The sequence below is a fragment of the Sorex araneus genome, chromosome 6 (genome assembly GCF_027595985.1).
Source record: "Sorex araneus isolate mSorAra2 chromosome 6, mSorAra2.pri, whole genome shotgun sequence".
Lineage (NCBI taxonomy): Eukaryota > Metazoa > Chordata > Mammalia > Eulipotyphla > Soricidae > Sorex > Sorex araneus.
The window spans coordinates 20,076,639-20,099,966 of record NC_073307.1 but is presented as its reverse complement, the minus strand read 5'-3'; the positions used below and the strand labels follow the sequence as shown (position 1 = coordinate 20,099,966).

The 23,328-nt window shown below is 40.2% G+C and overlaps 1 protein-coding gene across 1 annotated transcript; it reads right to left on the bottom strand.

Annotated features, from left to right (window-relative positions):
- Nucleotides 1-9,561: 9,561 nt before the first annotated feature.
- Nucleotides 9,562-12,119, bottom strand: TAF7 (TATA-box binding protein associated factor 7). Its single transcript, XM_004611107.2, has 2 exons — nt 11,835-12,119; nt 9,562-11,449 (listed from the first exon to the last, which is right to left on the bottom strand). The coding sequence occupies exon 2, from the start codon at nt 11,389-11,391 to the stop codon at nt 10,342-10,344; it is 1,050 nt and encodes a 349-aa protein (XP_004611164.1). The 5' UTR covers nt 11,392-11,449; nt 11,835-12,119; the 3' UTR covers nt 9,562-10,341.
- Nucleotides 12,120-23,328: the final 11,209 nt, after the last annotated feature.

Genomic DNA, 23,328 nt, shown 5'->3' with positions numbered 1-23,328 from the left:
CAGTCGCATAATGATGGACACACATCCCTCCACCAGTGCACACTATCCACCACCGATGTCCCCAATATCCACCCCCCCCATACACACATCCCAGTCCTCACCCTGCCCCTATGGTAAACAATCTCCCCAATTTTGGTCCAGCAGTTCTTAAGGAGCTGGAGGGACTAGGTAGAGAGGACAGTGGGCAGGGCAATAGCCTTGCCCCCATATGGTCTCCAAAGCCCAGCTAGACGTGATCCCTGGAAGATCCAGGAATAAGCCTTAGCACCATTGGGTGTGGCCCCAAATAACAAAACAAAAAACAATTTTTTTAAATAAAGTCTAATGAGTCCTATATTTCTAACACCACACCTTCCCCCTTCTCAGAAAACTGCAAAAATTAAGCCTTTCAAAGGTTCTGTATCAAATGGGCTTTCTTTGAAATTCTCCCATGTAGACATTTACTATGCAACTTTATCTGTTTTCTTCATAGTTTTCCTGATCAAGAACACAAAGATCCTTTAAGCTGACACTAATATCAAATATCACCTCTAAAATTAAAAAGCTGAAAGCTCTTGCCTATCAACTCTGCTAATATTTGAAATTATGTTGAAAAATTGATATATATGTACTTATCTTTAAATGTTAATTCTATCTTTTTACATACACTAATTGAGAGACAGCTCAATGGACTGAGCACATGCATAGCATGCTAGAGGCCTGGTCTGATTCCTAACACTACATGATCCCCTGAGCACTTCCAGAAGTGACCTTCCCCCTTATCAGTGACCCCATCTGGCAAAAAATAGGAGTAGTCCCCAAATATGTTGGATGTGGCCCCAAAACAACAACAACAAAAATTAGTTGTATAAATAATAAACATCTATTGTGTCATAGTTTCTGTGGGTCTGAAACTGTAGGGCAGTTTTTGTCAATCTGAAGTGCTAATTTCAATACCACATTTTAGGTGTTAATAGTAACACCTCACTTTTAGGTATTAAAAATTTGCATTGGCTATTTACTGCTACATTTTTAAAAATCACCCAAAATGAAGTAATGCAAAGTAGTAACAGCTATTTGCATCTCAGCTTCTATGGATGAGGAATTCAGGATTGATTTAACTGGATATTTCTGCCTTAGGGATTGCTTATGGCATTGCAGTCACTTGGGATTGACTAAAGCTGGAGAATAATTCCAAGGTGGCTCACAGGACTGGGAATTTTGCTGGCAGAAATCAGTTTGTCATCACTTGGCCCTCTTCATCAGATTGTTGGCATGTCCCCATTGTGACTGATTTCTTCCAGAGTGATCCAGAGAGACAAGGCAAAAGTCACTAGTCATTTATGACCTAGCCGCTGATGTCACATACCATTGTTACTGCAAAATCTTATTGGATACTCATGATCTTCTTACTCAGACTACCTAGAAACACCATTACCAGGAGGCAAGACTCAGTGGGAGCCATCTTGGAAGCTAGGTACTACAGTGCTTAAGATAATTAAAGTGGGGAAAAGATCTAAGGGGCATTGTGTGCAGAATGTGGAAGAGAATTTTCATCGGATGATCATTACCAGAATTCAGGTAAATATGAAGAAAGATTACTGAGGACGTGTAGAAAAATAAATTCAAAAAATTCAACAATCTTTTTAAAGGTAACCTAGTTGTAAGGACCTATGAAAAGTTACTTTTTCTATTAGTAATCTGTCTTCTTAGGTATAAGAAAATAAATAGTATAATAGTATAAAATATTATAAAAACAGGAAGGGTGGGGCTGGAGAGATAGTACTTCAAGGAAGGAGTTGCCTTGCACATGACCAATCCAGGTTCTGTCCCCAGCATCCTATATGGTCCCCTGAGAACCGCAAGGAATGATTCCTGGGTGTAGAGCCAGGAGTAACCCCTGAGCGTCACTGGGTATGGCCCAAAACACAAAAACAAAATAAAACAAAACCAAAGGAGGGGAACATGAGAGTTTCCTTTAATGGATGAAAAAAATCACAGAAATTAATTCACTTTTATTCTTTAAAGTTCAACTCTGTGAGAACAGAGAACAGGAAGCAAAAGAACGTTATAGGTATTATAGTTATACACATCTTTCAATATTGAACTGTATTGTCTTTCCATTTTATATTTAGTGCCATAAGTTACTCTGTATTCAAACTTAGCTGATTGTTATGAAATCAGAAGCAAGAGACATCTAACCATTCCATCAAGAAGCAAGAGACATCTAACCATTCCCCAGTGCTTGTTTCACAAGGGAAAATAAATACAGATACTGTAGGAATTGTTAACATCTTGGGAAAGAAAAAAAATTTATAAACAAATACGCTACCTTATTCATGTATCTGCTAATAATAAAAGTCAAGATACAGGAGATTAGTGGGAAAGAAGTTGAATCCACAAAAAAAGGGGGGGCGTGGGAGAGTAGAGCAATAGTACAGCAGGCAGGATGCTTTCCTGCATGCAGCTGATAGAGTTCAATCCCTGATACTCCATATAGTCCCGAGAGCACTTCCAGGAGTGATACCTGAATACAGAGCCAGAAGTTAACCTGGAGTACCCTGATTACCACTGGGTTTAGCCACCCCACACACACCCAAAAAAAAAAAAAAAACCTGAATTCAAGATAATAGAGGAATTTGAGGAAGCTTAAAAATTGAAATGCTTGAGCTGTGATATTCCCCCTCCCCTGAACTTGTTCTGGTCAGCTTTATTATCTGAAATGTGACAAACATTTCTCATAATTAATAACCAAGTATTCTCAGAGTAGATGTATCTCAGGACAGACTCCCAATAATGCCTCTGAATGCAGAATGCACTTTATGAGGTTAGATAACAAGGTCATCAGTTATCTAAACTTCAGAAACATCATAAATTGTGAGATTGTATGGTGAGAAAAGTCAAGGTCTTTTAAACTTTGATTAATCTATTCAAAATCCAGTGAAACAGTGGCAATTTACTAAGTTTTTTTTTTCATCTGTTTGGTTGGAGGGGTGAGGGGAGGTACCCCCAATGGTGCTCAGGGTTAACTCATAGCTCTGCCCTCAGGGATCATTCCTGGCAGACCTATGGGATGCCAGGGATCAAATCCAGGTCAGCCACTTACAAGGGCCCTACCCACTGTATTATTGCTCTAGACCCAAGATATCTTATAAAAACAGACATCTTTCAGAATCAGTATAATTCAGGAATACTTGGAATCTAGTATGCAGCTATATTCTCTGAAAACAGTAACTAGAGAGCAATGTTTATTTTTACAAAATTAGAACAAAAAGAGAGCTACTTCAGCTGACCTTACTGAATAATTTTAAAGAACAAAATTTCTTTCCTGTCATTCTGACATGAGATATAAAACTATAACTTGTAGATCTGGAGAAACCTGCATGTATCTTTAACTGTAAGATAAATATAAATGTGCAGTTCTATTAAGTATAGCTTGTTTATTTTTTGGCAGTACCAGAAACTGAACTGATGGTCTCCCACATGAAGAATAAGTGCTCCACCATTGAGTCCATCCCTGCCCTCAGGTAAAGCTTTGTTGAAGGAAAATATTCCACAGAATATCACTCACCTTAATACCAAACCAGTGATCATAAGAGCACAAATAGAGATAATGGTCTAGACTTCCACTGAACTTTCATACTTGGTACTCACGGTAGAGATAGAGACCAGTGTCCATGAAATTGGATTCAGAGCCCACAAAAGGTTACTAGAAAAACAAGTTTGAAAAAAAAATTGATGAAAAAGGGGCCAGAGCGATAGCACAGCGGGTAGGGTGTTTGCCTTGCATGCAGCCGACCCAGGTTCGATCCCCGGCATCCTATATGGTTCCCCAAGCACTTCCAGGAGCAATTCCTGAATGCAAAGCCAGGAGTAACCCCTGAGCATTGCTGGTGTGACCCAAAAAGCAAAAAAAGAAAACAAGTTTGAGCTGAGGCCAGAATGACAAACAATCCAGCCATAAAAATATCTGACTGAGGGAAAAGGGAACTACAGGTGTTTGAAAACATCTGTTGGGGATGGAGAGATAGTACAATAGGTAAGGCACTTGCCATGCACATGGCTGACCCAGGTTCAATCCCCAGCACCCCACATAGTTGCCCAAGTCTGCCAGGAGTAACCCCCAAGCACAGAGCCAGAAGTAAGCCCTGAGCTTGGCCTGAATATGGCCTCAAAACTGCAATTAATGAATAAATTAATACAAATACAAATTAATACAAAAATGCCTCTGTAGGGTAGAGGGATAGTATCCCATGCTATGCCACAGTTAAGTGAGATAGTATGTACTTCCATGTCTGAGGTTCAGGAATGAAAAAAAGAAGTCAAGGTAGACAGACGTCCAGGGCCAGGGATATAACTCAGTGGTAGAGCACTTGCCTTGTATGTGTCAGGTCCTAGGTTTGATCTCCAGCACTGCAAAAATAAGAAGTCTAGTATGGTTGCTATGTGGTAAGCAGTCTTCTGAGTCTGTATATCCATACAGAATTCTTACTGGAAAATAAAAGATTAAAAGTTCTGGGGCTGGAGTGATAGCACAGTGGGTAGAGCCTTTGTTTGCCTTGCACGCGGCCGACCCAGGTTCAAATCCCAGCATCCCATATGGTCCCCTGAGCACCGCCAGGGGTGATTCCTGAGTGCATGAGCCAGGAGTGACCCCTGTGCATTGCTGGGTGTGACCCAAAAAGCAAAAAAAAAAAAAAGTTCTGAGACTTAGCTCCTTAAGACATGAATTCCCACAATTTGTTCATATATCCCACCTCAATAACATTTGATACTTAGTAGAATAACAAATCTTACTTAGGGGCTGGAGAAAGAACATAGGGGTTACAATGCTTCCCTTGGATACACTCCATCCTGGTTATAAGACTTCACTGTATAGGGTCCTCCAAGCATTACCAGAAGTGACCCAAGTACAGAGCTATGAGTAAGCCCTCAGCAATGCCAGGTGTAGTCCCCCAACCCCCCAAAACTAAGATCCTACTTACCTTCTCCATGGATAGCATGCAAAAGGGAGGCCAAGAAAACATGTTTATCAGAGCATTCTGTGTAACAGTGAATTGAAAATGGAACTATCTAAGTGACCCGCAATAGGGAAAAGAATAAAATTATGAAAAAACATCACAAAAACCCAATAAATATGTGTGCTGATTAAAACACCCATACCTTCAGGACGAAGAGATAGTACAGTGGTTAGGACACTTGCCTTGCATATAGGTGACCTGGGTTTGATTCCAGGTATCCCATATAGTCCCCCAAACCCCATCAGGAGTAATTCCTCAATGTAGACCCAAAAGTAACCCCTGAGCATCGCAAACTGTACCCACACTCCATACACACACACACACACACACACACACACACACACACACACACACACACACACACACACCAGAAAAAGACAGAAGAATCATTCTTGAAGGATAATGTCCATTTTAAAAGGTAAATACTGAGCACCTAGGTAGAAAGAAAAAGAGGGAGACAAAGAGACAGAAAGAAAGAGGGGCTGGAGTGATAGCACAGCGGGTAGAGCGTTTGCCTTGCATGCAGCCTACCCGGGTTCAATTCCCAGCATCCCATATGGTCCACTGAGCACCGCCAGGAGTGCCTGAGTGCATGAGCCAGGAGTAACCCCTGTGCATCGCCGGGTGTGACCCAAAAAGCAAAAAAAAAAAAAAGAAAGAAAGAGAAAGCCTTGTTGAAGTTAGTGCTATTTAGGTTGAGAACTCGAGAGTAAGTAGGACTAAGGCAAAAATGGGATTTAAAAAAGTCTTTCTGGTGCAATGAAAAGCTTGTTAAAAAGACTCTACAGTCCAAGTCAGAAGTAAACCCTGGGTATGACACTATAACAAAAACAAACAAAAAAATATGTAATATAAATATTATATGTATTAAACAGTGGGATGTACTGAGGCAAGACTGTAAAAGCAAATAAGACAGATAATCCTATGTATCAGTTTAAGGAATAGGTGTTTGGGAAAGTAGCCCTATAGTAGAGTGCTTACCTTGCAATTATAAGACCCTGGGTTCAATCCACAACACTTAAAATAACACACAGCACACAAAACAACAGAACTTTAACCCTGAAATTAAAGACACACCACTTAAGGGTGGGTTATAGGCATGGAAGTGAAATGATCATCTTAAAAATGTGTCATTTTGGTGGCTAGTTCAATAACTGCTTTGGATGGTAAAGAAATGTATATACACACTCATATATACAAGGAAGCTGCAGTCATTCAGGCAAGAGATTTTTTTAAAAGGGTGGGTGGAGGGATGAATTGCAACAGTAGCAATAGATATGGAAGTGAATGGTTTAAGAAGCAACCAAATTAAAAGTGAAGGGGAGTAGGCAATAGTTATGGTTAAGTAACTAGTTTTTAAGTAACTACAACTCAACTAGGATGCATTGTAAGAGCCATTTTGTTTCACTGAGTCACACATCAAGAGTAAAACCAGATTTTCAAGGATAGGAAGAAATGCCAAGTTCCATTCAGAATTAGGTTGTCTCAAGGGTATTTATAGCACTGTAGCACTGTCGTTCTGTTGTTCATCGATTTGCTCAAGCGGGCACCAGTAATGTCTCCCTTGTGAGACGTTACTGTTTTTGGCATATAGAACACTCCACGGGAAGTTTGCCAGGCTCTCCGAGAGGGACGGAGGAATCGAACTCAGGTCGGCCTTGTGTAAGGCAAATGCCCTACCAGCTGTACTATAAAAAGGTCTTACCTACTCCCCGGTCTAAATGTTGCCCCATGATATAAATGCTTCCTCACCCTTGAGACAGAGCCTGAACAAAGATGCTGTGCTGACGTCTGGTTTCCCGGGCACAGGAGTGGGAGGCAGCTCTGTGCCTGACCAGGCAGGGCAGCTTTAGATCACTTGCTTAAGCGCTGCTGTGATCTAAAACACAGGGTAGCTTTCTGCTGCCTTGCACATCAAAGGCGAGAAAGGGTAGCTTCCCTACTCTGGAACGGTCTTCTCCCATCCCTGCATCCTAGACACAGGGAATACATGTACCTAGAATGCAGCCTGGTAGGGTGGAAAAGAACCCCAGAGTTTGGAAACAAGATACCAGCACTGGTCTGGTGGTGCTCCTAGAGCTCAAGGTCATTTTGTCACGCATCTCAGATAGAGCACATACTTCAGTGCTCACTACTGATAGTATTTATAAGACAGTTAAATATACTAATTTAAATATGTTAAATCTGGGGTCAGAGCAATAGTACAGCATGTAGGGTGTTTGCCTTGCACACAGCTACCTGGTTTCAAACCCCAGTATCCCATATGTTCCCCCAAGCACTGCCTGGAGTAATTACTGAATGCAGAGCCAGGAGTAACCTCTGAGAATTCCCGAGTGTGACCCAAAAATAAATAAATAAATATACCAAATCTGGAGCGACAGCACAGCAAGTAGGACACTTGTCTTGCATGTGGCAGACCAAATGTTGATCTCTGGCAACCCAACTGGCTCCCCAAGTCCAGCCAGAAATGATCCCTTAGCACAGAGCCAGGAGTAAGCTGTGGGCAGCATCAGCTCTGGTCCAAAAGCAAAACTAAACAAAATATATGTATACTAAATCTAAAGCTCAGAAGAAAAATAATTGAGAATCAGCATAAAGCTAAAAACAGAAAAAAGCTAAAAACAGGCACTATTCTGTTATTATTTGTTACACTGCCTATTATTAATGAAACTAAGGTGTTGTTTCATAAAAATTCTGATAAAAAGATCCACTATAAAGCCAAATATGGTAGAAGCCTATCTAGTGTTAAAAAATCTTTTAAATGATGGGCTGGAGCAATAGCACAGCGGGTAGGACGTGTGCCTTGCACTTGGCCGACCAGGGTTCAATACCCAGCATCCCATATGGTCCCCCGAGCACCGCCTGGAATAATTCCTGAGTGCATGAGCCAGGAGTAACCCCTGTGCATCGCCGGGTGTGACCCAAAAACAAACAAACAAACAAAAATCTTTTAATTGAAACACAATACCAAATGGACTGAAAAAGAATGCTCTCTTCCACCCTAATGTATTAAGAAAATTTGTCTCATGGGAGTTGACCTGGGTTCTATCCCCATCACCACCATAATCCCCCCAGCATCAGTAGGGGTGATCTCTGAGCATAGAACCAGGAGTTAAGCCCTGAGTACTAATGGAGTGACCCCAAAACAATCAAAACCAAGAAAATTTCTCATTATTTGTTGACCTTGGAATAATGGGAAAAACCTTTATTAAATCTAGAGGATCTGTTCTGAAACCTTAAAATTATGAAGAAAAATGACTAGAAAAATGACCAAGAAAAATGACTAGATAATGTGAAAAAGAAGCTCATTTTATGAGGCTCTAGACAGTACCCCATGATTACAGAGTTGACAGGTCTAGAAAATTGATTTTGTTTAGTACTTCATCACTGCTGTTTCCTACCAAACACAAAATTAAAAGGGGCTTTAAATGCCTCATGAGGCTAGTATTTTCAGATTAAAATTTCTCATTATAAACCAATCTCAGAAATTAATTGCGAGTAATTCCATTTTAATTTTTATCACTGGTGAGGCATTAGAATTTTTAGTGTGTACAAACTGCCCCTGTTGCCATGTAATCTCATCAATGGCCAAAACCCAGAGACTATAAACTAAAGCTCCTGGAAAAGAATGACAGAATTTCCTGGACATAATATTCTATCCATAACAAGCAATAGAAAACAAATCATCTAACATTGCCTTTTCAGCAGATTTGAGTTGTGATGAGTCTGGTGTCAAAATATCAAATGTAACCAAAGTAGAGAGAGAATATGGGAGAAATTGTCTGCCACACAAGCAGGGGAAGGGTTGGAAGGGGGGAGGGGTAATACTGCAGATTTTGGCGGTGGAAAGTGTACACTGGTGAAGGGATAGGTGTTTGATGATTATATGACCGAAGCTCAAACATGAAAGCTGTATCTCACAATGAATCAAAAAAAAAGGGGAAAAAATAATAAACATTCAGAATAGAATAAAAAAAAATAATGTGGAGTTCATGCCCTATTCAACTAGCTTAATAACAGCTAAATAAATAGCAGTACTCCTACATTATTTAAAAAAAAAAAGGGAATTTTTAGTGTGTAGAAAGTTTAGGGATCTAAAAATGTTTTAAAATTCTGAAATATAAAACTATAGCATTAAGTTTCCTTATGAGCAACTTTGATTAACTGAACTCATCTCAGTTATTAATTCATCACAGGAATTAAGTTAAAAATATTTACAAATACACCAAATCCAAACCAATGAGCATTATTCAATAGATCTGACTCTGCTCTGTTCCTAATATTTTTTTTTTTTTTTTTTTTTTGCTTTTTGGGTCACACCCGGCAATGCTGCACAGGGGTTACTCCTGGCTCTACACTCAGGAATTACTCCTGGCGGTGCTCAGGGGACCATATGGGATGCTGGGAATCGAACCTGGGTCGGCCGCGTGCAAGGCAAACACCCTACCCGCTGTGCTATTGCTCCAGCCCCCAAGTTCCTAATATTTTAAACAGATCTATACAGGGCTTTAATAGAAAAAGATAAACACAAACCTTTATGTACAAACCTTGGTGCATTTTAGGAATGGTCTATAGCTAGTGTTTCCTGATCGCCAATGAGGGAGGTGAATTGGAAGCTTAACATTCTGCAAAGATGACTTTTCCCCCACTGTGTATCTTTTCTTAATCCCCAACATAAATGCTCCTTTCCCTGTGAAACAGGACTTCATCATTAAACCCCATCAAAACACACCTTATGAGTACTGGATATACAATAACCCTAAGAAAACATATGGAATAAAAATATAATTGCTTTTATGTATCTTTGCTTTTATTGTTTAAAAAATATCTTTAAGAAATAAATTAAGTTTACACAGAAAAAAAAATTGCTTTGAATCTCTGAGAAATATTCACTGTAAGGAAATACATAAGTAAACTAGCTTCATTGTCTCCAGATCAGACTCATATCATTTGGCACCACAGAGCACTAATAGCTTAATTATGCACTGAAGCTGCAATTATAAAGGTTAACTGTTCATTTTCCTAATCATCTAGCTTTCCTATAATTGTTTATCCATCTATAAATTCCTTCTTACTTGACAAAAATTTCACACAATGATTCTGAGAAACAAATGAGATACAAATTCACAGTTCGGTCTCTAAGACAAAGTCTATATGAGACAGTAGAAAAAAAAACTACTACAAATTTATAATCAGTACATGCATAGTCATATCTTTTCTTAAAATTTAAGACAAATGCAGCAGAGGGCAGTGGAGCAAATGGAGATTACTTAGAAGTTAAAACTAGTCCAGCTAATAAAGTCATGATTATTTTTTTAAATTATGTTCAGTCTGGCTCTTCTCACTTCTCTAGAAGTGACTCAAGTTCTTCCTGCAAAGAGCTTAGCTGCTCCTTTTCTCGGTCTTCCTTTTGTTTGAGTTCATCCAGCACAGCCTGGAATCTGTTCTTGAGAGCCAGGTTTTCCACTTTCATGATGAGATCCTCCTGTCGCTTTGCTCTGTCTTGAGTCTCTTGGAGTTTGCCTTTCACATTATCAATCTGTTTCTGAATTCCCATAACCAGCTGATTTGTTCCCTCATTTTCCTGGTGCTGTTCATCTGATTCATTTAGCTTATCCTGGAGTTGTCTTTCCAAATCTTCCTCAGTGTCCATAATGTTTATATCTTCTTCATCTTGATGTTGAGTCTCATCCTCATCTTCACTGCTGCTACTGAGGTCATTGAAAATCTCCCGAAGCTCGTCATGTTCCAATGAATCATGGCCCTGCCTATGGCCAGACATTCCTGGAGAAGAGATATCAAGGCCTTGATTTTCTGTTTCTTTTGTTTCATCTTCAGCAATTATTTCCCAACGAGTACTGACAGCTTCAGCATCTGTACTTAGCAACCTCTTTACTTCTTTTTCTACGTCTGGTGATTCAATATACTTCTTCTTTGCTGTCTTCCGGAACCTTCTCTTTCTAACATTTTTTAGAGGCAGAGTAATTCCGTGGTTCCATATGAACTTTTTCTCTTTGTCCTTATCCTTTTTCTTGCTCGCTTTGGGGTCTGTAGTAGCAACTGGTTCCTCCACAGGAGGATAAAGATCACCATCAACTGTGCACACAAGCATCTGGCAGATATCAGCAGTCTTATAAAACGTTTTTTTATCAATGGTTTTCAAGCTTTCCATAATACAGGGAAGATCTACCAGTTTTGAAGCCAATGGTACCCGGTCCACTCTGACGATTCCATGACGTCCATCAGGGTGTAACTCAATTGTCAGTCTGTCCTTCAGGTTGACATGGCCAGACTGCACAGCCCGCCTTACAGTTGAGGCATATTCCGAAGGGAGGCGTAAGATAAATTGGCTCTCTAGTTCGTGAGGCGCATCATCTTTGCTTTTACTCATCTTTGTTTCTTTGAGATTCACTTCCCGAATAACCTATTGTTGCACTAGAAAGCTCCAGCTGTTTCAAGTTAGAAAAACCAGTTGTTATGAACTTCAATATTTAATAACAAAGAGCCCTAAGAAGAACAGCAGCTAGGCGTCTGTTGTGTCTAATTTGTAGACAGTCCCAAGCCTTTCTACAGACTGAATATTCAGTAGTTTCTGAATACCATTGCTTTAATCAGTGTGGTCCTTTTTATATCTATTAGCGGCAATGTCAAGTTCCAACCTCTAGGTGCCGCTGTCGGACAACGCAGCAAGCAGGAACGTAAATGGCCGCTCTGCTGAATGATTTTCGGCACAGAAAATAGGGACCAGCAGACACTCCCAATGCACAAACTCTCCCGGAACAAAGATACCGAAAAACGTGGGCCGCAGTGAGTGCTCTTCCCTCGAGTACTTACAATCCCGTGACGATTACAAGTCCACTTTGTCCTGGCAGGAACGAGCGCGAAGGGGAAGCAACTGCGGGAAGGTGTGCGCGGGGGACGAGCGGCTCCGTCAGGATCCCTCAGTTCTTCCCGGGTCTAGGCAAGCGATCCTCAAGCCGATCCAGTAAAGGGGCTCAGGTCTGGCAGCACGAAACCACACCGACCCTGCAACTCTAGGCGCTCAAACTCGGTTTCTCGGCAGCTCAGCGCAGCGCTGCTGCTGCTGCAGACCTTGCGGAAAAGGAAGCAATACGTCACTGAGAGGGAGGGACGTGGCTGTGAGTGACAGCTTGGTTCTGACGGAAGTACGGTGCTTCCCGGCTCGCGCATGCTCAGTGTGCATTCCTTGTGACTCGTGAGAACCTGGCTTTACGCGAATTCTTAAAGGGCCCTGGGCTTAAAAATATTGACAACGATTTTTACAAAAGCGAAAAGTTTCCTCCCCCACCGGCCACAGCTAAACAAAACCTTTAGGCGATCGCCGAGGAGCCAAATAGCTCTCAGGCCTCCGGGTGATTGCGGAGATAAGGGAAATATCTTGCACGTTTCCCAGGATATAGCCAACCTGGAGTTGATACAAGAACTTATAAGTAACCACAAGTGGATGTTAAAGTATCACAGTCAGTGAGTGTGGAGTTCATGCTGCTCACTATGATTCTCAGTCTGTGGTTTGTCGGTTATGAAAATGCCGGAGGGGACCCAGGTTTCTTGATGTTTCTTTTTTGTTCTGTTAATTTTTTATAGTTAAGGCATTGTGTTTACAATGATGTTGGTTTTTATGGGCTTGGTCTTTCTCTTTTTTTATGTTTAACAAAAATGTAAATGCAAACAGAGAAGTAAATGTTCTTCTGGAGACACAAGTTTGTTTAGAAACTTTTACCTGTTAGACAAATGGTATGGTTGTAATTGAAGTATTTGTAATTGAAGTATTACTTCAATGTAATTGAATTATTACTCCCTGCTACCTACTTGCCAGTAACTTTTAAACTGATATTTTTTTAAATGCTCTATCTACAATTTTGATAACTGTTTCCTACTGCCAAATATTGGGTAGTCAAATATTTATCAACAGGTGCTTTTGTCTTTTTGCTTAACTGTGTAGCAATTTCTTCCCATTCCTGTGCATTTTGTTTTATTTTTAAATGTCTTGTTCGAGATTAAGAATTTAATTCATATCCTCTAAAATGTAATTAAAATTTACAAATCTCCTTTATTATGTCCTCACTCCATTTGGAAGTGCTGTAGTAATCAAACTTCTTATTTCTTGCTCCATATCTTATTTGTATAATTTTTGAGAGAAAAGACTTCCTATGTCTTCTTAAAATGAGTTAGAACCATTTTACATTTACAACCATATACATTTCACTCTAGTCGAAAAAGAGATGAGTAAAGAGTATAATCATGAATGTTTCCTCTGATTTGATACTGTATATCATGGGAGGGAATTACAGTGGCTTGGCAACAGTTCATTTTTGTGTTAAGTTTGAAGAAGAAATTAAACTCTTACAGGTAACTATATATCAGTTCTCTTTGATCTAAATTATGTTAAAGAATATTGGGTGGTTTATGATTTCAAGAATGATGTTCTGATAGTTTTTGAATGTGCTTGTCTCTTAAATTATAACTAATTTTTATATCATATGTAATACATATGTGATTTTAGCATGATGACCTCTTCATAATGCTTTTATTTAGCCATATAAAATGTGAAGCCATTATTATACTTGAAATTAATCCAAATATTACATTTTACTTGCCTATGTGTTTTTTCTTGCTGTTGGTTGTTAGAAGGCGCACACCTGGTGGTGCTTGGGTGCCAGGGTTGCTCCTGACAGTACTCATGACAACATGCAGTACTGGGGATCAATCCTAGGCCTTGGCACATGGTTCTCCACTTAAGTCACATCCCCAACCCTGCCTATGAGTTTTATAATGTGCAAATACTCTTTTCACATGGTAACTTGTGATCAATTTTATGCAATTCTAATTTGCCAAATTATGATATATTTCAGTTAGGAAACATTAATTGAAAGATTCTTTTATCAGAGAAAACTAAAAGGACTAACAAAAGTTTCCCTTACAGTATCTACATCTTTCCATCACAAAACAGTATCTTGCTTTTGAGTGTAGCACTTTTCTAAAAGTGTTTTGAACAGAAATTACATTGATCCTAAAACTAAGGGCTTGACTGTGTCCCATTGCCTTTATTGTCTATTGATTGTCCAGGGTTGTTAATTCAAATCTACATAATGTACATTAGTACTTTGAATTGTGAGAGATTTATACTCCTGTTTTAGTTCCATGAAATACTTGTGATATTAGTAAACCAAAGATTTGGGGAAAGCAATGAATGGTATCCCCTGTATGGTAACAATTCCCCAAAGATTTTCTACTTATGGTAAAAGAACATCATGATCAGACTGATACTTAAATTCTGGAGATGAAGTGCTATTTAGTAAAAGATATAGCAAATACCACCAAGAAGTACACTGTGCTATGTATGTAAGCAGTAAAAAAAAATTTTAGTTAACTAAAATGTCTCCTATATCAAGTAAGACACTTTACATTGCTTTAAACACTTTTTCAAAATCCTGGTAATAAATAACAGTTCTTCTCATTAGAAATTTAATAAAAGCATAGACAAAACCCATGTTAGCCATATTAAGATGGCAAAAAATTATCAATTTAATTTAATGTTTTATCATAGAAGTATAATTCAACATAGGATCATACATAAATTATTAATGAAATTTTATACTCTTATTTTGCATTTAATCTCTAAAATGTGGGTTGTATTTAACACAGTAAACCTGAGTTTCAACTGTCCAGTCACATTTCAAATGCTTGGTGGTCACATATGGGTAGTAGTTGCTCTTTTGGACATTCCAGTGCTCAAGATATGACTGCCTCTAGACAGATATTGGCCTGATATAAATTGGTTTTCTCCTTCTAATTTTGAAGAACAGATATTTATTTATACTTTTTCTATTAGGCTTTTAGCTTTTTCCTCATCTCCTTGTAAGCTTCCAAAGTATATTGTTTCCACCAATAATCAGAAACTTATTTCCATGTGTAGAGTAAGTTTAGAGTCTGTCTCCCACCAACCAAAGTATGCCTTTCATTCAGATTAAATTAATGTGGGAAGTGGTATAACAAGCCCTGGCTCAATAATATTAGGGGAAAAGCTTAAGTCTGTCATTTCTGAATGATGTGACAGTGACATTTGATAATGGCTATAACGATCTTAACACACGATGAGGGGATAGAGCCAACTGAGATATAATAAGTAACTTCCCACAACAGAGTTGTGGTTTAAACAGTACCAAGTTGAGAAACACTGCCCTGTGGGCTAGAGAGAGTACAGAAGATAAGACACTTGTCACATATGCAGCTGCAGCCACAGTTACAGCCCCTGACATAGGTGTGCCACCCCCGCTCCCCAAAGAAACTCTGCCCCAAGATTATTATTTTAAGCCCATGTTCCTCTCCTCGATATCCGCCATTGACAGGGATAGGACTCAGGTCTCATGTATGCAAGGCTTGTTCTTTCCTGCCAAGCCACATCTCCTGCCTAAACTGACTAAACTCTGATCAGAGGAATAAGTTGAGATTGTGAATATTATTTTAGATCTATCAGACCCTATGCTATGAATAGGTTTAGCTTCCCAGTAGGTACATAGATAATAGACACCTAAACTAAGTTTTAGAAGAGGGGAAAGGATTTCTAAAAGGACACTGAAAGAAAGTGTTAGACGTGTGGAAAGGGCATGGGCAATTGTCAATGTGCTTAGGCTGCTAAGCCACTAAATCAAGTGGATTATCAACAACAAAAGTTCAGTTCTGGGGGCTGATAGTACAGTGGGTAGGGCAAAACTTGTCTTGCACGCATCTGACCTGGGTTTTACCCTCTATTGCATATGGTTCCCTGAGACCTCCAAAAGTGATCCCTGAGCAAAAAGCCAGAATTATACTTTAATATACTCTCAGGAGCAAGTCCTAAAAACCACTGAAGGTACCCCCCACCCCACCCCCAAATAAAAGTAAAAGAAAAAATTCATTCTGTCTTGTAAGGACTGAGAAATCTGAGATGAAGTAATGTTAGGTACCAGCAGATTTGGTGTCAGGTAAGGGTAAGTGTCCCAGTGTAAAGATGTTTGTCTTTTTTTCTGGTGGAGAGATAGTTTGGGGTCTATACCTCGTGATTCGCAGAGCTTACCCCTGGTTCTGTGCTCAGAGACCACTTTTGGCTGTGCTTGGTGAACCATAAAGTGTGCTGGAGATCAAAGCCAGATTGGCTCCACACAAGTCCTCTACCTATTGTACTACCTCCCAGGTAGTTATTATTCTAAGGTCACATGGCGAGAGGGATTAAGAAGCTCTTTGCAGTCTGTTTACAAAGGTAGAAAGCCATTCATGAAGTCTCTAACTTTATGACCCAGTCATCTCCCAAAGTCCTACCTCTAGATACCATCACAGTGTGAATTAGGTTTTAACATTTGATTTTAGGGAAGAGACACAATAGTTTGTGAAAACAAACGTATTTCTGAAAATGCTCTTTGAAGGTAGAGTCCAGGAAGATAATATAGTTTAGGTGCTTCCCCTGCACACAGCCTATGCCGCTTCAGTCCCCAGAACCACATATGATTCCCTGAGAACCACCAGGTATGGCACAAAAAAAATAAGAAAGCAAAGATATAAGATATATAAGATATAAACTACCGGGAGTTTCCTGCCCACATAGGAGAGCCTTGGAAGGTCCCCATGGTGTATTAATATGCCAATACCAGTAACCAGTAACCAGTAACAAGCTGGGTCTCATTCCCCTGATCCTGAAAGAGCATCATCGTTGGGAAGGACGAGTAGAGACATCTCAGGGCTAGCACGAATGGAGACGTTACTGAGACCGCTGGAGAAGAAAGCAAAGGAAAAAATATCTGTGCGGAGGTAAATACTTGTGGAATTATAATAGTAATTCAAAAGTAAACAATAGTAATTCAAAAATAGTCACATGAAAAGATGTTTAATATGGGAGCAGAAAAATAGCTCAGAGGTCTAGGGTACATGCCTTGCAAATCCATGTTTGATCCTTGGCACTGCACAGCTTCCCCTGCATCACATGATATGGCTCTGGTGGCCCCAGGAGAAGCACTGTTTAGTAACCCTCACCTCTACCCCTAAACTAGGAAAGATGCTAAATATCACTGATTGCTAGAAAATGCAAATCAAAGCAACAAAGAGTCACCCATTAGGATGGCTACCAAAAAAAATTCAGAAGATAAGGCCAGGTGTGCCCTAATGGTAGAACACATGCCTTGCACATGTGAGGCCCTGGGTTTGATCTACAACATAGCCCCTCCCTTCCAAAAAAAAAAAAAGAAAAAAGCGGAGAAAATGCTGGCAAAGATATGAAGTAGTTGAAACTTCTAAGCACTTTTGGTGGGAATATAAAATGTGCTGTACTATAGGGAAAAGTGACGATCCTAAAAAAAAAATTAAAAATAGGTGCCAGAGAAACGACAGTGTGTGAGGTGCTTTGCCTTGCACATAGTCATCTTGAGTTTGATCCTTGGCATCCATATGGTTCTCTGAGCTCCCCAGGAGTGATTTCTGAGTTCAGAGCAAGAGTAACTCCTAAGCATCAACAGATGTGGTACAAAACCAAAAACAAAATTTAAATAGACCTAGAAATTACACTTCTGCGGAAAAGCTGAAAGCAGGCATTCAAAGAGCTATTTGTACACTTATGTTCATAGCAGCATTATCAATAATAGCTAACGCTCAAACTTAAGAGATAATACAGTGGATAGGGCATGACTCAGGTTCGATCCTTGGCATCCCATATGGTCCCCTGAGAACCAGCATATGTAATTTCTGAGTGCAGAACCCAGAATAATTATAATAATAATAATAATAATAATAATAATAATAATAATAATAATAATTTCTAAGTGAAGAGCCTGAGCTGGGGTGGTGGTTCCCCCAAAAACCAAAACCAAAGAAAAACCCTAATACTTAGAAGTAACCATATATCCTTCAATAGAGGAATGAATATATAGAATATGGAATATATAGAATATAGAATATAGCAGGCTGGAGCGATAGCACAGGAGTAGGGCATTTGCCTTGCACGCAGTTGACCCGGATTCTATTCCTCCAACAAATCTCACAATGGAGACATTACTGGTGCCCCCTAGAGCAAATTGATGAACAACGGGATGACAGTGACAGTGACAGAACATAGCATATACACACATGAAGGAATAGCCAATCTACAAAAGGAAGAAAATACATAATTTTCAAAGTCAACCTGTAAAAGTAAGGAAAAGCATATTTTCAAAATTAATTTCAAAATTAAATTTCAAATTTAATTAATTTCAAAATTAAACAAGTCACAAAAGACAAATACAGTGTGATTCTACTTAATAAACTTAGGTGTAAAAAATGTGCATGCGCGCGGGAGGGTGATGTGTTCGCAGGCTCTCTGGGCAACTCTCTTGCCGTCCGAGTTTGGTGCTCTTGAGCTGCTGTGTATGAACTGGATCGGGATGGCTGTTGGCAATGGGTGGGCAAAGGAAGAACAAGGACAAAGCTGGTTGCTGATTAGTTGTCGTTTATTCAATCTCTTCTCTCTCCCATCTCACACACTCTTCCTTCCTAGCCCCTCATTCCTAGATTCCAGATTTCTGGATTCTGACTCTGACTCTAACCTCTGGATCTTGACTCTCACTCCGACCTCTGGATTCTGACTCTTACTCTGGATTCTGACTCTGACTCTAGATTCTGACTCTGACTTCACCCTTCCAGTCTTAATTTATGTCTGCAATCACATAGGGTGGTGACACAAAGGTGGGGTTGAACATTAACAAATCAACAAAGAGGGGTAAGGCCACTCCTCCAGGAGATTAACTCAAGGACAAAAATCTCATCTAAGGAGATTACTCCAGATTACTGGGAGATCCTCTTAAGGGTGGGATCCCATCTAGGGTGTGTCACTTTCTTCTTTCCTCAGCTAGTAATCTATTTAAATAGTTGTAGTAAATCTACTTCTATTTCTAGCAATGTCATTCTGTATGAGCACAGTAAGAGATATATCAAACTTAAAGTTTGGTTCTTCCTGAGGACATCTCACTATATTCCAGACTACAGTCCTCAGGCCAGGTTAGTCTTCCTAACCCCAGCAGGGTCCTAATCTTGTTGTTACTTCTGGATCATGACAGCATTTGTCCATGACCGTGCTCTCAATTTATAGTCAAGTATTGTAGCACTTTGGCCTGGCCCATTTCGATGCCAGGGTAGCTCACAACTTGCCCTGGGTCCTCGTCGGGTCCCTGCTTTTGGGGTGGTAGAAATTAGTTGCCCTTAGGGGCAACTGAGTCAAGAAAGCAGATGCCCAGGAATAAATATTATTCTGAATCAATTAACTCCCAAGTTACAAAAGCATATTAACTGTCTTCCTGTTTCCATACAGAAAAGACATTGCTTTAAGGTCACTATAACTGTCATCCCATTGCTTATCCATTTCCTTGAGCGGGCACCAGTAACATCTCCATTGTGAGATGTTTTTTGGCATATTGAATACGCCACCGGTAGCTTGTCAGGCTCTGCTATGCGGGCAGGATGCTCTCGGTAGCTTGCTGAGCTCTCCAAGAGGGACAGAGGAATCGAACCCGGGTGGGCCACAGGCAAGGCAAACACCCTACCCGCTGTGCTATTGTTTAAGGTAACCTATGTAAAAGCCATAACTTACAATACATTTTTGTATTATAATTATTGTATTGTAAGTTATGTATTGTATAAGTTATTGTATTCTAAGTTCAATGTCCTTAGAAGGATCTGATATTACAAGCTAACAGAATCTGATTAGGGAAAAGGTGATTAACTGGTTGGGGAGGATAGCATAGAGAAGAGTTTACAGATAAACAAAGGAATGGGAGTGACTCCTGAGCACTGTGATGGGTGTAATCCAATAAACCTAAGTTCCCTGGCAAGACTGAAAGGATAAACCCAATGTTATCCTACACTTAGGGAAATAAAAATCACAATTAGAAAGTAGAATTGTGTTATCCAGAACTGGAGAGAAGGGAGAATGAGGTGTTTTTAACTCATGGGTTTAGTTTAAATTTTACACATGTAGAAAGTCCTGAAGATGTGTGGTGACAATGGTTGTACATTAAGAACATACTTAATACCACTGAGCTATACAGTTAGAAATATTTCTGATAACAAATTTGACATATCTTGTGGCAAGATCATTTACTATTCCGTCAAGAAGAAGAGTGGTTTACTCCTTTTGTACCAAACTAGCTGGCGTTCTAAAATAAATCCGGCAAATCAAGGAACCGGTCTCCCGTGAGGGCTAACAAGGCACAGTAGTACCAGTCTTGGTCCTCTGGGTGCCGCTGTGGGCGCCTGTGCTGGAGCGAGGCGTTGTGGCGAGTCCGACGCAGTGGATCCCCGCAGCCTTTTGAGAAACCCTGCTGGAGTGGACGCTGCACGCCATCCTCCATATATGTGGTTGGCAATGTCAGGGTGTCTGTCGACCCCGAGACAGGCGCGCTGCCTTTTCCTTCAGCGCATGTGTGACCCGGAGCCACCCTAGAGAGGGCATTCGCCTGTTCGGTTGCCTTGAGAAGGAACAGGAAGACGTGTCCAACGGGGCAGGCGCGGGCAGCGCAGGAAGTGCTGTTTCGCTTCCTGCGCTCTTTGTTCAGCCTGGTGAGCTACGCAGTAGAAGCGCTACCAGGTCCCGCAGAGACACCCTGCCCCAACGCTTTGAAAAGGGGGAATCTCGCCAAAGATCTGCAGCTCGGTGACCAGAACCCCAGGTGAGTGCTTGGAAGCCTGTCTTTACTGCTCGCGAACAGAACAGGGACGAAGTCGAGAATGACAGGACAGATCTAGCGGATGCCAAACGACAGAGACCCCTTGATTCTGATACCTTCTCTGGAAACCCTACAAGTTTTATCCCCTTTTCACCCTGCATATTAATAACATATGGTTTTTAGTGCGGGCGTTTTGTCTTTAAAATTCTGGAAAACATCTTAATAAATTTTACCCTTAACTCACAGTAGATTTGAGTGCTGCAAATCTCTACAGATTTATCAGCTTAGTTTAAAGAATCATCTCTTTGCACCCCCAAGAACTAAAAGAGCAGAAGGGTTATAGATATTTGGCTGTTGGAGAAATCTAAATCGGACTAGAAGAGCAGAGCTACCCCTATTGAGTAGTGGGGAGGGAGCAGAACAGCTCAGAGCAAGATATGGACCTTCAGATGCCAACACATCCTTCCATGCTGAACTGAAAAGATTAGAGCAAAGTTCACCTACAGAAGAAAATACCCTCCAGACCTCTGAATTCTTCAGGAGTAACCGTGGCCAAGATTGTAACCCTCAAAGGATGGTCTCTCCTACACTTCCCACATAGACTCACAAAGCATATGAAATCTATCTACCATCCACTGACAACAGCATCATATTTAATTTTGAAGAGTGAGTTACATCGGGCCCAAGAGAAGATAAGAGAAAGGTTGGCTGGGCTCTCCTACATTTCCTGCAGAGATTCACAGTATTGTATTCAACAGCATTGTATTGTGAAGAAACTGCTGACAACAGCTTTATGTTGTGAAGAGTTACAGTTACATTGTAGGGCAGAAGAGGTCAGAGGAGTTTCAGGATTGTGGTTGAAATGGAGGCTGAGAACTACAAAGCAGTGCAGGTGGCTTTCGGCTGGGTGTCTAGTCCTTTTAGAGACAAGAACAGTGGTGATGCTAACCAAAGCAGGACTCATTTGCTTAGAAAAGTAAAAGATGTAAAGAATAATGCACACACTACCTAGACCATAGCTCTTTAATGTCAAGATAAGATTCTAAACTAGGAGTAAGTATTGAAACACCAAGTTATTCACTGTCAAAGCCATTGCCAAGAATAAGCTGTTCCCAACTCCAGCACAAACATTGCAAGGATCACCTACATCATCAACAACAAAAAAAATGCTCTTATTTTCCACTACGTTTTCAGGAGGCCATAACACCGGCCCAGAGCCTCCAGAACTTTAGAACTTTAGACCTGGACTTGGGACCCTAATCTACTTTTTTGTGATCAGGGAATAGGAACTCACTTCTGACATAGTGATTGCAGATCACTAGTTAACTGCAACCCCCTTTGGGCTGATCAGAATCTGACTGAGCTCAATGCATCCTCATCTTCCTATGTTAGTGTCCCACACCACAAAAAAATCACAGAACATAGGAGCTATGCTATTTTATAGTCTCACACGGTAAGGCAATGACAGAAGTTGCTGGTAAAAATCCAAGCTCTCTTTAATGTGCACCATACACAGTGCAGCCTGATTACCTGGTCATGTAGGTACACCTGGTTGCCTAGGTAGTCTCCTACTAGAACACAATTCCTGGTTGTCTATCGTTTGCTTCAAGCTATCTGTTTAATCTGATTTAGCAACTATGCACACACTGCAGCAGTTCAGGAAACAGAGGCACTACTCTTCAGAACTTGCTAGTTGCCATGCATAATGACAATAGTTGTCATACCACGCCTGTATGCTCATAGTTTGCAGTAGTTTCTTCTGGGCCTCGGTGATGGTTTAGCACCTGCCACTGTAGGCAGGCAGAATTGCAGTTTTGCAGAGTACTGCCTTTGCCTTGATCTCTCTGGTCTTCCTTGATATGACTCACAATGATTTCACATTGTGCCTCCAGCTCTACTTTCAGTCTGATCTCTGATTCAGAATAGATTTGGATTTGCTGTCAACTTCAAAAGGAGAATTTTGTTCTATTCCTACGATTTCTATGTGACTTTATTTAATTTCTTCAAGTTTATTTAAGAAATATCTTTCAGTTTGATGTACTTTCTGTTACCATCAGTGTTATATTAAGGTTACATTAGATTCAATAGTATACATGTAAGTTTTAACATTTTCTTTTGCATATGCACATTGTGTTATAAGTCAGTCGGCTTATAACTTGTATGCTATTTTGGGGGAGAAGCGGGTGAACTCTACAAGTTTACTTTCAAGTGTCTGTGCATATTTTGATTTTTTTCAGTAGCTTCTACAATTCTTTCAGGGAAAACTTCTTATCGATCAATGTATGTTCTGAAAAGCTCTGTTTCAGTAATTTCCATGAAGTATTTAAGGAGGCTCCCTGAAGCTTTATATTTTTGCCCTTGGTCTCCATGTACTTTGAGGTGCTAAGAAATTATAGATTTAATTTTACAAGAACAGAAATTATCTTTCAAGAATTATTCTGTCTTTTTTGGATGGCATGATTGGCAGTGCTCAAGGATTATTCCTGGCTCTGCATTCAAGAATTACTCCTGATGGGGCTCAAGGGACCTTATGGGATGCTAAGAATCAAACCCGTGTTCGTCAAGTGCAAGGCAAGCACACTTCCCACTATACCATCTCTCCAGACCCTGATTCTTGAGTCTTTTGACTGTTTTATTTTTCTTAC